Source organism: Pseudorca crassidens, chromosome 16 (genome assembly GCF_039906515.1).
Source record: "Pseudorca crassidens isolate mPseCra1 chromosome 16, mPseCra1.hap1, whole genome shotgun sequence".
NCBI lineage: Eukaryota > Metazoa > Chordata > Mammalia > Artiodactyla > Delphinidae > Pseudorca > Pseudorca crassidens.
In genome coordinates, this window is record NC_090311.1 from 9,337,329 (window position 1) to 9,352,663 (window position 15,335).

Below are 15,335 nucleotides of genomic sequence, written 5' to 3' on the forward strand. Positions count from 1 at the left end.
AGTCAGAATGGCCATCATCAAAAAATCTACAAACAATAAATGCTGGAGAGGGTGTGGAGAAAAGGGAACCCTCCTGCACTGTTGGTGGGAATGTAAATTGATACAGCCACTATGGAGAACGGTATGGAGGTTCCTTAAAAAACTACAAATAGAACTACCATACGACCCAGCAATCCCACTACTGGGCATATACCCTGAGAAAACCATAATTCAAAAAGTGTCATGTACCAAAATGTTCATTGCAGCTCTATTTACAATAGCCAGGACATGGAAGCAACCTAAGTTGCTTCGACAGATGAATGGATAAAGAAGATGTGGCACATATATACAATGGAATATTACTCAGAAACGAAATTGAGTTATCTGTAGTGAGGTGGATGGACCTAGAGTCTGTCATACAGAGTGAAGTAAGAGAAAAACAAATACCGTATGCTAACACATAGATATGGAATCTAAAAAAAAAAAAAAAAAAATGGTCATGAAGAACCTCGGGGCAAGACGGGAATAAAGACGCAGACCTACTAGAGAATGGGAGGGAGATCAGCTCGGTGCTTTGTGACCACCTAGAGGGGTAGGATAGGGAGGGTGGGAGGGAGGGAGACGCAAGAGGGAAGAGATATGGGGACATATGCATATGTATAACTGATTCACTTTGTTATAAAACAGAAACTAACACACCATTGTAAAGCAATTATACTCCAATAAAGATGTTAAAAAAAAAAAAAAAAGAGAGAGAGGGCTTGAAGCCAGGCACTTGAGTTCCAATGAAGCAGGTTTACCTTCCTTCTTGCTGTGTGACTTCAGGCTGGTTGCTTAACGGCTCTGTGCCTCACTATCCTCATCAGTAAAATGGGGATCCTACTATGGTGGTGGAGAAGGAAGAGGAGATGCGGTGAAAGAGGATCAGGCAGTGCATGTACAAAAGCTTACCTGACCCAGTGAGACACATGTAACAGAATACTATTTTCATAAAGCATCTGAACCAGTTTTCATTTTTAGTTTTTTAACTAATAATGCATTTGTTAGGGTTTATTTCATTTGATGTTTGCTGATTCTTGGCAGGCACCACACGGAGGCAGCTTTTAAAGTTCTAAATAAAACAGCTGCCTAACGGCAGGAAGGCTTCTGCTCTTTACATGCTCCACCCATATTTTTTTTTTTTTTTTTTTTTTTTTTTTTGCGTGTACGCGGGCCTCTCACTGCTGTGGCCTCTCCCATTGCGGAGCACAGGCTCCGGACGCGCAGGCTCAGCGGCCATGGCTCACGGGCCCAGCCGCTCCGCAGCATGTGGGATCTTCCCGGACCGGGGCACGAACCCGCGTCCCCTGCATCGGCAGGCGGACTCTCAACCACTGCGCCACCAGGGAAGCCCCTCCACCCATATTTTGATGGAAACACCAGAGGACCATTGGCTCCGGGTGGGAGCCAGCGTGGGCAGCAGCGAGTCAGCCCAGCTGGGCCCCAGAAGCAGGACACAGATGGGTTTGGAGGCCCGGGTAGCTAGGCCCAAGGTCTCCTGCCAAGACCATGGCGCTTCTGATGTGGGCTTCCAACACGTGGGCACTGTTTGATTCCAGGAACGGGCCTTGGGCTTGGCAGGCCGACTCCTTCCTGTGAGCTGTGGCTCAGTGCATCTTGGGGGTGCGGGGGGACACATGCTCAGAAATGTCACCAACAATACTTGTTTCAAGACAGGGGTGGCTTTTCAGTGAGTATCCTGATGGTCCGCTCATATCCAGGTGGCCAACAGTCACATCCCATAGGCCAATTCCGGTGACAGTTCTTTAGAACCATGTGGGGTCCCTGCAGGAGAGGTGGGCAGTGGCATGTGAACATGGCTTTTAAACACCTTTGTTTTAAAACACCTTTGCGCTGAGTCTTACAACCAGCTCAGCCCGGAGGACCCAGTAGAAACCTATTTGCCATCGTGGCACTAAGCCACCCTGGTGCTGCCATACCCCTGACCTACCCATAACCACCTTCAGAGGAGAAGGCAGCTTTCGTCATAACCCGGAACCCGCACCAGCCCACTCGCCCAGACACGGGCCCCCTTCCACACAACCTCAGCGAGCCCGGCCCTGACTTGAGTGGCATTTACCAAAATGGGCCCAGCACCCTCGCCGGCCAATCAAAGCACCACCATCGGAGGCTCGGGCCTGTCTAAAGCATTAACCAGGTGGAGACAAGCACTGAGCGGGTTCTCGTAAATACATGCTGCCCTTCACCCTGTCCACCAGACATGGGCATTCTTCCAAATTTTCACACAGAAAAGAGAGTGACTCTGTACAGAGCTGCTGGCATGACACCCACTCAGCTGGGCCCGGAAAGCACAGCAAAGGAACTCTTGCACTCAGAGCCTCTCCTGGCCAGAGCATCTCGTAAAGCATCCTGCAGGGCTGGATGGGGACCGGCAAGTGATGCAAATGTGCTGGCGAAATCCAGCCCCCGTGATTGGCAGCGTCGCTTGACGTTTCGCAAAAGCTGGAAGCAGAGGACTGGAGCCGGGGGGCCGAGATTGGAAGATGTGTGGGTGAGCGGAGGAAGCTTTGCAGGAGACAGAGAAGAGCGGCAGCTGCTGATCTACCAGCCAATGGGGCTGTTGAGAGACCTGAAAGGGCCAGGATGAGTCACCAACCCAGCAGGGGGCTGAGTCCGCACGTCCCCACGACCACCTTCTAGAAGTGGTGATGGACCTAGACTACACAGAGATGAAAGGACCAGAAGTCTTGGTCCTAAGAAGGTAAAGACGGGCCGGGTGGCACCGTACAAAAGCCGTGAACTCAGACCTCCTGGGCTTAAATCACAGCTCCCGCTTACTAGCTCTGTGGCTTGGTCAAGATGCCTAATTCCTGAAGAGCCATTTCTTTACCTGTCAAAGGGGATAAATGTGGCATCCACCTCAGGGCTGATCTGAGGATTGAACTACTAGCTGATAAATGTAAGATGCTCAGCATGGTGTCTGTTACACAGCAAGCATCCAACAGACGTCTGCTACTGTGAGTGTCATTAAAGACCAGCACAGTGGCAGGCTGATACCAACAAAAACACTAGCAGCTGTGTTGACCTAGCGGCACGTGCCATCATGGTTAACCCTCACAGCTCCAGTACAAGGGGGACATTATTATTGTTCCACATTTTACACAGGGGGAAACTGAGGTTCAAAGACAGTTAACATATATGTCGTTAGTATTTATTGAGTGCTTACTGTGTGCCATGTATTACTTCATTTAATCCCCACAACAGCCATAGGAAGTATTATTATTATCCCCATCTTACAGATGGGAAACAGGCACAGAGAGGTTAGGTAAGTCTTCACATGTCACACAGCCAGGACAATGTAGACAGTAGAGTGAACCCAAGTCCCTCTAACTTCGAAAGCCATGCTCTTTCAACTCAGCTCTGCCTCCCAGGTTTTAAGGCTAACTCGGGCTGCAAAAACCTCCATCACAGCCCAAAGGAAGAAAAAAAATATCTGTTCTGAGAAGTCTTGTGAAAGCTGAAAGGATGAGTAAGGGGTGCTAGGATGAGCAGTTCCCACAGGACACAGGGCCCCACAGGCCAGTGCAGCCTTGTGACCAAACACATCACGTGCCTACAGCGTGCCAAGCGGTCCTTTCTGCAGCCTTGTATGTAGGCCTACAGACCAAACATATGCAGGCAAAACTCCAACCCCACCCAGAGCCCTGTGGATCTTTGGGAGATATTGCTGAGTGTTTACAGACAATTCAGGCCCATCGGTCGCCAGGCCGATTCCTTCCAGAGGAACCCTCTGTGATCTCCCAAGTGGATGACAGGCCGAAGATAGATGGGCTGGGGGCCGGGCGGGCTCTGACCTCAATGCCACCCAGCACGTCCTCCCCACCTGTGGCAGCATCTCGGCCCTGGGGACCACCAGAGGAGCAGGCCCACGGGCAAAACAGCTGAGGATGAACCCCTGAAGCCACAGGCCATCCTCTGAGTCACCACCTTTAATGAGGAGGCAGGGGAACGCAAAACCCATGCCAGGAGGGAAAGCGTTTACGGGCTCCTTCCTGACTCTACAAGGTCATCTAAGCAGAGAGCAGAGGGACGCACTGCGCTCAGCAGAGCACAGGCGGCTCGCCTGCCGAGCGTCAGTACTGACGAGGGCTTGGCTTTGCTGCGCCTCCTTTCCGCTGCCGCCTTTCACCTCCCACAGCCTCTCCAGTTACGAATTGCTCCTAGAGATCTCGTGGTCGAGGAAGGATTAAGCTCTCAGTCTACGGAACTGAACCTCCCTCCTGTCCGAGGCCCCCCTCTTGACTGCTGACACTTAGAAAGCCTTTAGGCTCTGCTCTGGGCGTAAGCAGGGTCCTCTGTGGTGGGCGCTTCCCCGCAGGCACTCAGGCCTGTGCAAAGTTCCAAGCTAAAGTCTGGCCGCCATATTCATGGGTCCAACTTCCCAAACTCCTGGAAGCTTTCACGGAGCTAAAAGTGCCCACAGCCCCTTAAGGCCGCGTCTGTTCAAGGACACATCGAGGGGAGCCCCACGAGGTTTAAGATCTATTTCAGAGCCCCAGGCAGCTGGAACCAGCTTCAACCTGCGCCTTCTGAAGACTCAGGACTGTTCTCGGGTCGCATCCTGGTCTCCTGAACCATCTCCCTTTCAGAAAGAGACCTAGTTCCTCAACGGAAGCTCTGGGGTCCCACTCTGCATTCACCCCTCTACCCTCGGCCCTGTGCCTTGCCTGGCACACAGCAGAGGTCCAGAAAATCTTTGCTGACTTACTGCACGGTGTGTGGAGTTAACAGCCTCTCTTTAGTTTGAAAAGCTCCACGTTCAAGGGCAACTGACCTCAGGCCGCTTTCATGAAGCCAGCGTGGCCAGGCACAGTGTTCACAGCACCGGTAAACCCCCGGGATGACTCTGAAATAACTGGTGCGACCTCAAGCTCAACCAGCAGGGAAAACGTGGTGCAACGAGCAGGCCGTTGACATTATAATCAATTCAAAGCGACTCCAACCAGCCGTTCCCAGCAAAGAAGGACGCCAGAAAGCAAAGTATGAAGAAGTATTTTAATAGCTCAAACTCCAAGTCACTGTGCTCCCAGTTCTGAAGAGGTTCCTAAAAGAGGCAACTTTGGCCATTTTGGAAGCCAGCGTTCACCCTCCCGTGGTCTCGGCAACTCCCTCCTCTGGATGCTGACTAGGAGGAAAGCATAAGCACGCCTGGTACCATCCTGGCTCCCGTGGGACCTTCCTCTTACCTACACGTTATAGCAACAGGCTTAGCTAGACTAAGATGATGACTCGGTTAAAGAAGGAGACAAACGTCGACTGTCCAAGCAGGAGCAGTCCAAGCTGGCAAGAAAAAGCACGCTGCGTACATACGATACAGAAGGGCGAGCTTCTGCCTGCGGGTTTACAACGTTACACTGGCTTTGCCTACGACCTATCAAGAAGGATTCTGCTGGCCAGTGTTTCTGCTGAACAAGCAACATGGCGGACAAAAGTCTTGGGCATCCAGTGCCACCAGCCCAGAGGCATCATGCATCGTCCACTGGAGAGTCTTTAAGGGAAACATGAAGTCCAGCTCATGCCTCTGCCTACGGGTCGATTTCTTCGGGAATCACGGTGATCATAATGTCTTCATTGCCCCTGCGGACAACCATGTTCAGGGTGCTTTCCTTCTTAATGACGTCGCTGACGTCGTTGGCGGAGACCACGGACTGTCCATTGATGCTAATGATGACATCATTTTCCTTGAGCCCACCACTGCAACACAAAGGGAAATGCGATTGTAATGTTTCCATTCCTCCTGGTCTAACTGCCACGAAAGGTGATCAACTGTACATCAACAGAGGCACAGTTTAGGACCTAAAAGCCCAGAGCAAACAGGGTGGGGTAATAGTTAACTTATGTGAGACTGGCTTAAACCACCCATGGGTTGCGTTATTTCCTTTTGAGGTTTTTAGGCCACATCATCAATCATGTCCATTGTAGAAATGCCTACCAGCACTTGTATGATCTTATCATAGATGGACTCCAAAGGAGATGAGGATGTACCATCTACCATGTACCAGGACTGTGGCCAACTTGCTTGTAATGGGTGTTACAACTCAGAGAGCAGCTCCTACGGGGATGGGTTGATGGCTCTACTGTGAGACACCTGCTTTGTGCTGTTGCTGGGACTGTAGCTCTTCTATATGACAGTGTCCAATAAGCGGTTATGGTTCTTAATGGTCTAGCACAGGAGTCAGTGAACTTTTTCTGTACATGGCCAGATAGGAAATATTTTAGGCTTTGCAGGCCAGATGGTCTCCATCACAACAACTCAACACCGCCGTGGTAGTCCAAAAGCCACCACAGACAATATATAATCTATTGGGCATGACCGTGACCCAGTAAAACTTCATTTACATAACACTGGAATTTGAATTTCACATCACTTTCATGTGTCCTAAAATACTGTTCTCATTTAAATTTTTTCAACCACTTAAAAATGCAAGATCTATTCTTCCAGAGCTGGTTCCCAGGAAACAGTGTGCTGGCCCCTCCCTGGTCTAGCACCTCTCTCTGGATATTTCATCGATACAGGTAACAGACCCTGATTGTTAGTTGACCTACTTCTTTTCATGTTATTTTGACGTCCCCTGGGTTATTTTTCTAGAGGTGTGGATAAGTAAGGCCTGACTGATAACAGACATCATTAGCGAAGGCTTCAGGAGGCACCCAGCAGCCTAGGACAGGACCACTGCTCGAGGTCTCCGGGACATTGCTCCTTCAAGCCTCTTTCCCCAGCCAGGCCTGTTCTGGAGACTCATAACAAGTCCGACATCACTCTTTCCATCTGATACCCCTCCTCAAGAGGACTTTTGAAGATAGGAAGCAACCTTTTGCTGACGAGTCCTGAGCTGAACCAGGTTGGGAGTCCTGACTGGCAGAGTCGACCAGGGACGTCCGACAATTTTGTCAAGGATTCTCACAATCACCTGAGCTGATACGAAAAGAACAGCCCCCTGCCCCCTACCTTCAGGAAACACAAGGATATTAGGAAAAGGGAAAATAATTCTCACTCACGCTTCTGCGGGGGTATCAGGAATGACTTCGATGATATACGCTCCTGAAAGCACATCTGGGAAGTCTCGGTGGCGGTCCTTCAGCTCCTTGGCTTTGCTGCTCAGGACAAACATACCTGTATTACTGTTAGGTAACAATGGGGCTCCTGCCCCGCTTCTCCTCCTTCCCCGATTCTAACGTAAAATTCCTCCAGGGATTTTGATTCTGCTTCAAATTGCCTGTTTCCTAGAGTGACTGGATAACAGCAAGGGAAGTGTTTTATCATCATTATTATTAATTGATAGTAGTTACCACTTGAAGAGTCAGTACAATAGAGTGGTGGGCCTGCTTTGGAGCCCCAGCTCTGCCGCTTCCTGACTGTGTGATCTTGGGCGGTTGCTTAACCTCTCTGTGCCTTAGTTTTCTCACCTGTAAAACAGGGATAACGACATGGGGTTGTCGTGAGGACCCAGTGAGACCATCTAGGTCCAGCACCTGGCCCAGTGCCGAGCACGTGATAAATAGTGGGCGGGGTCGCCGTGGCTAGTGACCACTGCCACCACCCATTCATCCAAGCTTTGATACACATGAAATCACTCAGTCCTCACCACATACCAACACGCCTGCAGTTATCCTCATTCCGGAGAGGAGGAAATCGAGGCACTCAGGGGTCAAGTCATCCCAAGGTCACAAGCCAGGAAACAGTAGAACTGGGACAAGAACCCAGGAAGCTGGACCCCAGGGCCCGTATTCCTTCCTTACGCCTTCATCTCTCAGAGTTCCCAAACAAGACCTGATGCACGTTTCAGTCTTGGCAAGCCAGCTGAGAAAGGTACCACCATTTATTACATGTGTCTAAACTACAGTCGTGTGTTCACAATTAATAGCTAATTAACTACAATAATTAATCCATTAATATTTATATCAATATGTTCTGCTCCTTGCCAACTTTACCTACAAGAGTTTCAAGCGAGCCCTTAGGTACCAGGACTCCTACGATTACACCAGATGTTTTCATCAAGGTTAAAATACCAGGACGTTGTGAGTCTGGCAGCCACATACCACAACTTCCACCAGCTCGGGAAAAACAAGCCCATCAGTCATGCTGGGCCTGACGGGCATTCCAGGAGCCTCAGGCCACAGGCGGCAGAGCTGAGGAAACGCAGGGCGCTCTGGGGCTGAGGGAGGTGTTCGGGGCACTCCTGGAATGTGAGTTTCAACAGAGCAAGCGGTGAAAGGAAGGCATGGGGGAGTGACGAACACCCCGGCTCTTCAGGCCTGCCTTCCAAGAAGAATGGAATCTTCCAGAAGGAAGGGCCTGCTCAGAACCCAGAAACAAACATGAAGGATAAAACAAGAGGCCAAGGCTAACGGTCCTCCTCTCTTTCCTAATGTTACTTAACTGTAACCAGAAACTGAGCTGTCTTGAAGCAAAGTAAGGTTTCCCTTTTAGGGGTGCCAGTGAGAGTCTTCTGAAGTTCAGGTTTGTTTTAAATTTAAGACACAGACAGACACAGACATTCTGTTACCCACCTGGATGTCAGTGACATCATTCGGATGCCAATATACTTCTTCTTGGTGATGGCTTTGCCTGGAAAGGACAACAGAAGGTCAGCCCAGTTGGCGGCTGTGCCGGGTACACCACGAGCCATGGGGTCCAATCCCCCAGTTTGCTGTGTAGAGTCAGGACCATAGCGGGATGCGCTCGGCTTGTGGTTCAAATCCTGACTGGGGTCCTACCTGCCTCCTCTCTTCCCCAGATAGAAGGTAAACATCACACCTGCAAGGGACCCTGTTGAGCCTCAAACCCCCAGCCTGACTCGAGCAGAAGGTTCAATAAACATTTGTGGAAGGAATGAGCTCCATGAATCTCAGTTTTCTCATCCATAAGATGGGACTAATAATTCCCACCTGCTCACGCAAAGGAATTAAATGACATAATGAATAATGAAGTGAAATGATGTACAGAAATCACCCAGGATCATGCCCGGTACATGCCAGATTGAACCATATGACACATTCATGATCATAGGTTGAAAATAGTCCAACACCTATGACCTAATACCACGGGCTTAATAGCGTGTGTTCCTTTCCCTTCTGACCTTCAGGGCGTCATTTTCCCCGACCCAAGTCCCCGCGGGGCACGTGCTCTACCTTTGGCTTGTCGGTCGTGGGATTCCGTTAGGAACTTTTTAATCTTATCAGATGGAATTGCAAAGGAGATACCAGCTGTCACTTTCAGTGTGTTAATTCCAATCACTTCACCATCCTGAAAAGCAAGATGGAAACAGCTTACTGAATCCATGAAGGTTCACCTGAAGATATGCACCGATAGAGAGTGGAGAATTTGCAAGGAAGGAGACTTGGAGCTTCTTCAGAGAAATGTGTGAGGTGGGGGGAGCTGGAGGGAGGGGGCTCCTGGGTCGTAGAGGGAGAGGCCCGACTTGGGCAGCGTAAGCCAATCTCAGCAACGGAAGAATCGACACCCACTCGACTCAGAGCTGAGTGATCACCACGCCGAAAGCACAGTAACAGACACGACAGACAGTTTCAAAATGCACATTTGCTCCTTTGGCATGGAATATGCTTCCAAAAGCCCCAGAGTCCTTTAGATGGCTGTCCACACCTTCCTGTTTCCCCCATTTCCAGTGATCTTAAGATTCCTCTGTTGGGACTTCCTTGGTGGTGCAGTGGTTAAGAATCCGCCTGCCAATGCAGAGGACACGGGTTCGAGCCCTGGTCTGGGAAGATCCCGCATGCCGCGGAGCAACTGAGCCCGTGCGCCACAACTACTGAGCCTGAGTTCTAGAGCCCTCGAGCCACAACTACTGAGCCCGAGTGCCACAACTACTGAGCCCGCGTGCCACAACTACTGAAGCCCGAGTGCCTAGAGCCCGTGCTCCGCAGCAAGAGAAGCCACAGCAATGAGAAGCTGGACACTGCAACGAAGAATAGCCCCCGCTCGCCACAACTAGAGAAAGCCAGTGTGCAGCAATGAAGACCCAACACAGCCAAAAATAAATAATAAATAAATAAATTTATTAAAAAAAAAAAAGATTCCTCTGCTGACGTCAGGGAGAAACAACCTTAGCGCTTAGGGCGGACGGACTTCATCATCAGCAAAACAAAGTCTCACTTCCAAGCTGACTCCGGGGCACTTCGGGGAGGCAGAGGGCTCACAATCGCATCTCACTGCCTCTGCTTGTCACAGACTAGCTTTAAATCATGGAGGAAGCCAGTCTACAGGGTGTGCTTCAATTCAAGATAAATTCACAGTTCAGTGAATGCCACACCATAGGGAACAATCCTGGTATAGCAGTCTTGCCTCACACCATCCAACCATTATTCTGAACACTATTGTTAAAGGGTCGTTCAACTCGGACTTAGAACAGAAAACTGCCAGGAGAGTTTAAGTCACTTCTTGCACATTTCCCGTAGCGCTGAGCCCGACTCAGAGGGACCTCAAGAAGGCACTGCCATCCTGCGCTTTGCTAAACAAGGCCTCGATTTCATCACCTGTAAATGAGAGTTGGGATGGGTGACCCTGAGCTGCACCCTGGCTCTGACTGTCTGATTCTAAGGCTTCCCTTTTTTGCTTAAATAAAATATAAACTTAGGTGACATCTTTGTGAGCAGGGTAACTCCTCATTCCAGCCTGGTCTTAGAGGAGGGCCCCTGGCCAAGACAAACCCTGTGGATGAGCCACGCCAGCTCCTTAGGCAGCGTAGGGACAGGCCAGAACTGCTGACACCTTCAAAATAAAGACCCACTCCTTTAACCACTCCTGGATTGGACCTGAATTCCAATGCCTTTACTTGTAACTTTGAAACATAAGCATGTCTGCTGGCATAGCAGTTCCAATCCAAACTCCATCATGCCTTACTCTTTGCAGAAAAGATAAGAAGAGTAATCTGCAAGGTACAGTACAGTCACAGATTTCACTTTAAAAGAATTAGATAATGCGCTTTGGCAAGTTCATGTGTGAAAAGAAACCAAAAGGAAGAAAAAGACATGTACACAGATTTTTTAAAGGCCTTACCAGGTTTACTAATGGGCCTCCGGAGTTTCCATACTGAAATTAAGCAAAAACGAAAAGGTTATGAGTTTACGTCATTACATGGTCCAATCTAGTTCTCTGCCTGGCAGGTCCCTGAGTGCAAGTTCTTGCCGGAGTTTTGTTCCTGTCTACCTAGTATTTTGCTGGGAAAAAAAGGACCTTAAACAATTTTCAGAAAGTTTTAGACATGCCATAAAGGGGATATATATAGATATAGATAGATAGGTAGATAGATGGATGGATTTTTTTTTTTTTTGCCAACTACAAATTCCCAAAACACCCAACACATCTTCCTTGTCTTGGCAATAGGCTGGCTGCCCACTTGCTCCAGTATCACAGTATTTCAAATCTTTAAAACCGCCCCCCCTACATCTATGTGTCCCCCTACTTTGCTGCTTGGCCTGGAAATCCACATGGCTTGCTCTATTTCCATTACTTCATGAAGATCACAAGAAAGTTTGGGAATAAAGCCTACCAGACGTAGCGAGTGCACAAGACACGCTGTGTTTCTTACTTATTAGATAGATGTAGGGGAAATGCTTTCTAGAAACGTTAATCCTATAGGGAAACAGCTGAAGTGGAAAAATGTGACTTAAAAAAGATCCCATTGATGAGACTGTGTGTGATAATCCTTGACCTCATTAGACATCGAATGGGTCGGCCTGATGCACAGACCGCTCCCCCCACAAGGCAATGCAAACTCCTCTCGGGGCTACAGAGCCTGTGCTGAGGTGAGCATCCCTCCTGCCACAAAGTTGAAGAAGCAGCTCCAGCCAGGGGTGGCTGACCCTGGGGCAGGGCGGCAGGGGCACGGAGAGCTCCTCCGGGCTGCAAACTTTGGCAAATCTCAAGTTCCCGTCACAGGAGTCCCCGGAGACTGCCAACAGGCTGAGGACCAGCCCTCTGCCTCATCTGCTTTAGGAGATCCTTGAAAGCACCTTGAGGATCCTGACTCCAGCCCTGGTTCCTAAGCCCAGCCCAGCTTTCCAAAAGCCCACGCGACCCTGCAGCGGAGAGGGCTCACGTTGATGATGGCGTCTGTCTGGATGTAGTCCATGTCCGAGTTCCGGAGCCCCAGCTCTTTGCCTCCTCGCTGGGTGGTGCTGACAATGCCAGTGGTGACAGTGTTCTGAAGGGAAAACGGGCTTCCAATGGCAACCACGAACTCTCCGGGCCGCAGCTCCGAGGAGCGGCCAAGCAGTAGCACGGGCAGCTTTCCCTGGAAACACAAGGTTGGCGTTGCTGCATTTGGTTAAGCGAACAGAACGGATAAACGCACAGATGTCCTGGAGCGCCAGGTAAGGGACACCGCTCATACCCACCAGGCCTTGCAGGAAACCGAGGTCAGGCCTAGCATCCCTTCCCGGATGAGGACTATCTTCCCTCCCACCCAAGATAATCAGTGCCTCCTCGTAAGCTGCTGCAAGTCAAGTGCGCACTGCCGCTGCCACATGCCAAGGAAGACGTGGGACGGACACTGGAGGCCAGCTCAGGGTCTCAGCACACCTTGAAGCTATCAGCACAGACTTGCTCTGAAATCCGGAGGCCAGGAGACAGAGGGGACAGGTTTAGGACTGGGGGCAAGCCTGACTGCAGCACTCTTAGAGAGCCACAGGGAAGGATCCAGAGCCCACCCCCCCCACCCCCCACTTATCATAGGCTCGTCCCTCCTGGGTTCTGAAGAATCAGGGGCTCTGTGGGCTTGCAGCTGCCCTGACTCCGTCCGGTGCATCTCTGTGCTAAGCACATGCAATCCTGGGGAGGGGCAGGGGTGGGGCTGGGGGCAACAGGGCATCCAGGGCCCCGAGACGCCAAGACCCAAGAGGTGGGCTCTCTCCTTGCCTGGAAAGGTCTTGCATCAACCACCTCTGCTCCCGTCCCTGGCGGGCTGATTAACTCAACAAAGGCTGGTTGATCCCCGATGCCCTGTGAGGGCCAGGCAGAGTCAGAAGCCCCAAACTACTCTTCAAACCAAAACTGGACAAAATAAAGCCAGCTCTCGTCACTAGGGCTGAGCTGGGCTTCCATCTGAGAAGGCTCTAAGCTCTCCTCCCTCCCTTCCTCCCTGGAGCCAGGCAAACCTCCGAGTTCTCCTTTGTTTTCTGAGACAAAATGAGCAGCTGCTCTGAACAGTGTGGACCAGCCCAGAAAGCAAAGAGCTGGCCCAGGCCTAGTGCTAATTGCGAGGTAAGAGTCCTCATGTTCGTCCACCTCGAAAAAGAAGGAAAGAGGAGAGGAGGCTGGGAGGGTGCAGGAGGTGGAAACCAGCGGTTACTTAGCACTTCCTTCGCCGGGATGAAGCAGACGCCAGCTGATGAGATGGGGAGATCACTCAGCCCATTTGACAGATGAAGACACTGAGACTCCAAGCAACTGGGTGACTTGAGACCAGCCAGGGATTTAAAAGTGCAACCCCGAACCCAGACTCTCATCCACCACAAAGCACCGAGTCACAAAGAACCCCCTGTGACCCCAAATAAGGAAGATGCTGGTCAGGAACAAGCTGGGTCAGAAAACTCAAGGAGGAAGAAGGGATATTGAAGAAGGGATCCAAGACCTAAACCTTTAAGGGGCTGCCTGAGAAGGGATGCCCCTCGATCACAGGTACTGAGAAGCCTAGAAGAGTGCCCCAGTGAAGAGCACGGACCTGGGACCAGGCGGCCTGATTAGATCCTGGCTCAAGCTTACAGCCACTCTGGTCCTCAGTGTTCTCACCTGGAAAATGGGAATAACGCGGCACACGTATCTCATTGGTGTGTTGTCAGAATTAAGCGACTTGAGACCAGAATGGCTCTTTGAAGAGCACCTAGCTCAGTTAAGCACCACATAACCGGGACATGTAAGCATCAGAGGTGTTGGTTATTGCTATTAGTATCAGGGTCTGTGCAGTCTCAATGCGGGAAACCCCACCAACGAAACTCCCACAAAGTAGCGCATGTCACCCAGCCCTCCACTACGAGGAGGCTGGTGGCACAGGCCTGCCCTGACAGTGACACTTTGCCCTTGCGGTTGCCTGAGGCTGGCGTGCGTGGTACTGCTCTGGAGGGGGCAGCCTGCAGTCCCCACTCCCCGAGCTCATCCAGAAGCACGCCAATGAGCTCAGCGTGGCCTGTTTACCCTGGGCCCGCGCCAGCTGCCCCTGCCAGGAATGACTTCATCCAGTAGCCACAGCGGGTGGGTGGGCAGGAGTCAGGGCCAGTGATGAGCACTGACCACTGTGGGGAGGCCCGCCAGGGACACTAGCACTCCTTCAGGGCCCAGGGACTGCTTTCAGGGCTGGGCTTGGGGGGTGGGCAAGGGGACACAGTGGCGAAGGCTCCTGGGCTGGGTTTGCCAGGCTGCCCAAGATTACAGTTGCTTTTCAAGGCACAGCTTCAAGGCAAGAGTTCAGGTTCAAACACAGAAAGGCGGGCCCAGCCCACATCAGCTCAGTCACAAGCCGAGAACCACATCAGAAAGTTACAGGGCCGGACTCACTGCAGAGGGTCTTCATTAGCATTTGCTCACCGCCCGCCCCCTGTTCCTCCACCTCCAGCCCCTAGGAAGGGGGCCAGACCCAGGCCCCTGCGTCTCAGGGGGTTGAGAAGGCAGAGGGGCCCAAAGACAGCGCTCCCTGGAACTCCCCTCTTCCAAGTCAGAGCTCAGGCCCAGGGGATGGGAAAAGGAGGCACATGTTCTTGGGGAGCAGAAGCTGTGAGGACGGAGGGGAGAGACCCCCTAGGAGGGAAGGAGAACACCCAGGGCCTGCCGCTCGGCTGGCTGCACTCACTGGGGAGGAACAGGCCTGTGGCCAGTAACGGGGCCCAGGGAAGCCTGTGGATGAGCTTGGGTCCAGCGCAGTGAAGTCACCACACTGTAGTGACCATGCAGGCTTGGACAAGTGGACACCAGTGATAGGAGCCCAGAGTCTCCCCGAGGACAAATCCTCACTTCAACACCAGGGGAAGAAATTCGGATCACAAGTGGTCATTTAGCCAAACCTGCACCAATGGCAACACCAAGTATCACCTTGTTTAAGTTTTTATTCACTCAAACATCTCCTAGATTCTAAAGGGCAATCATAAGACAGAAATAAGCAAGTGGACACGTGTCAAGGGGGATCCTTGACTGTGACTATCCTAGACTATGAAGCTTGGACTGATGTGAAAGGAATGACACAGGTGACATTTTACCTCCCAGGTGACAAAGCACTTTCATGACCCCCTTGGCAGTTAGGGCATGTTTCTTCCCATCTTACAGATGTGGAAACTGAGGCTCAGAG

General features: G+C 51.1%; 1 protein-coding gene across 1 annotated transcript in view; it reads right to left on the reverse strand.

Moving 5' to 3' along the window:
- Window positions 1–5,020: 5,020 nt before the first annotated feature.
- Window positions 5,021–15,335, reverse strand: part of HTRA1 (HtrA serine peptidase 1) — a 57,810-nt gene continuing 47,495 nt past the window's right edge. The window contains exons 4-9 of the mRNA XM_067709162.1: window positions 12,099–12,293; window positions 11,057–11,089; window positions 9,172–9,286; window positions 8,551–8,608; window positions 7,039–7,134; window positions 5,021–5,733 (exon numbers count right to left, since the gene is read on the reverse strand). Coding sequence (XP_067565263.1) covers window positions 5,565–5,733; window positions 7,039–7,134; window positions 8,551–8,608; window positions 9,172–9,286; window positions 11,057–11,089; window positions 12,099–12,293 — 666 coding nt within the window. The 3' untranslated portion in view covers window positions 5,021–5,564. The remainder of the gene's footprint in view (window positions 5,734–7,038; window positions 7,135–8,550; window positions 8,609–9,171; window positions 9,287–11,056; window positions 11,090–12,098; window positions 12,294–15,335) is intronic.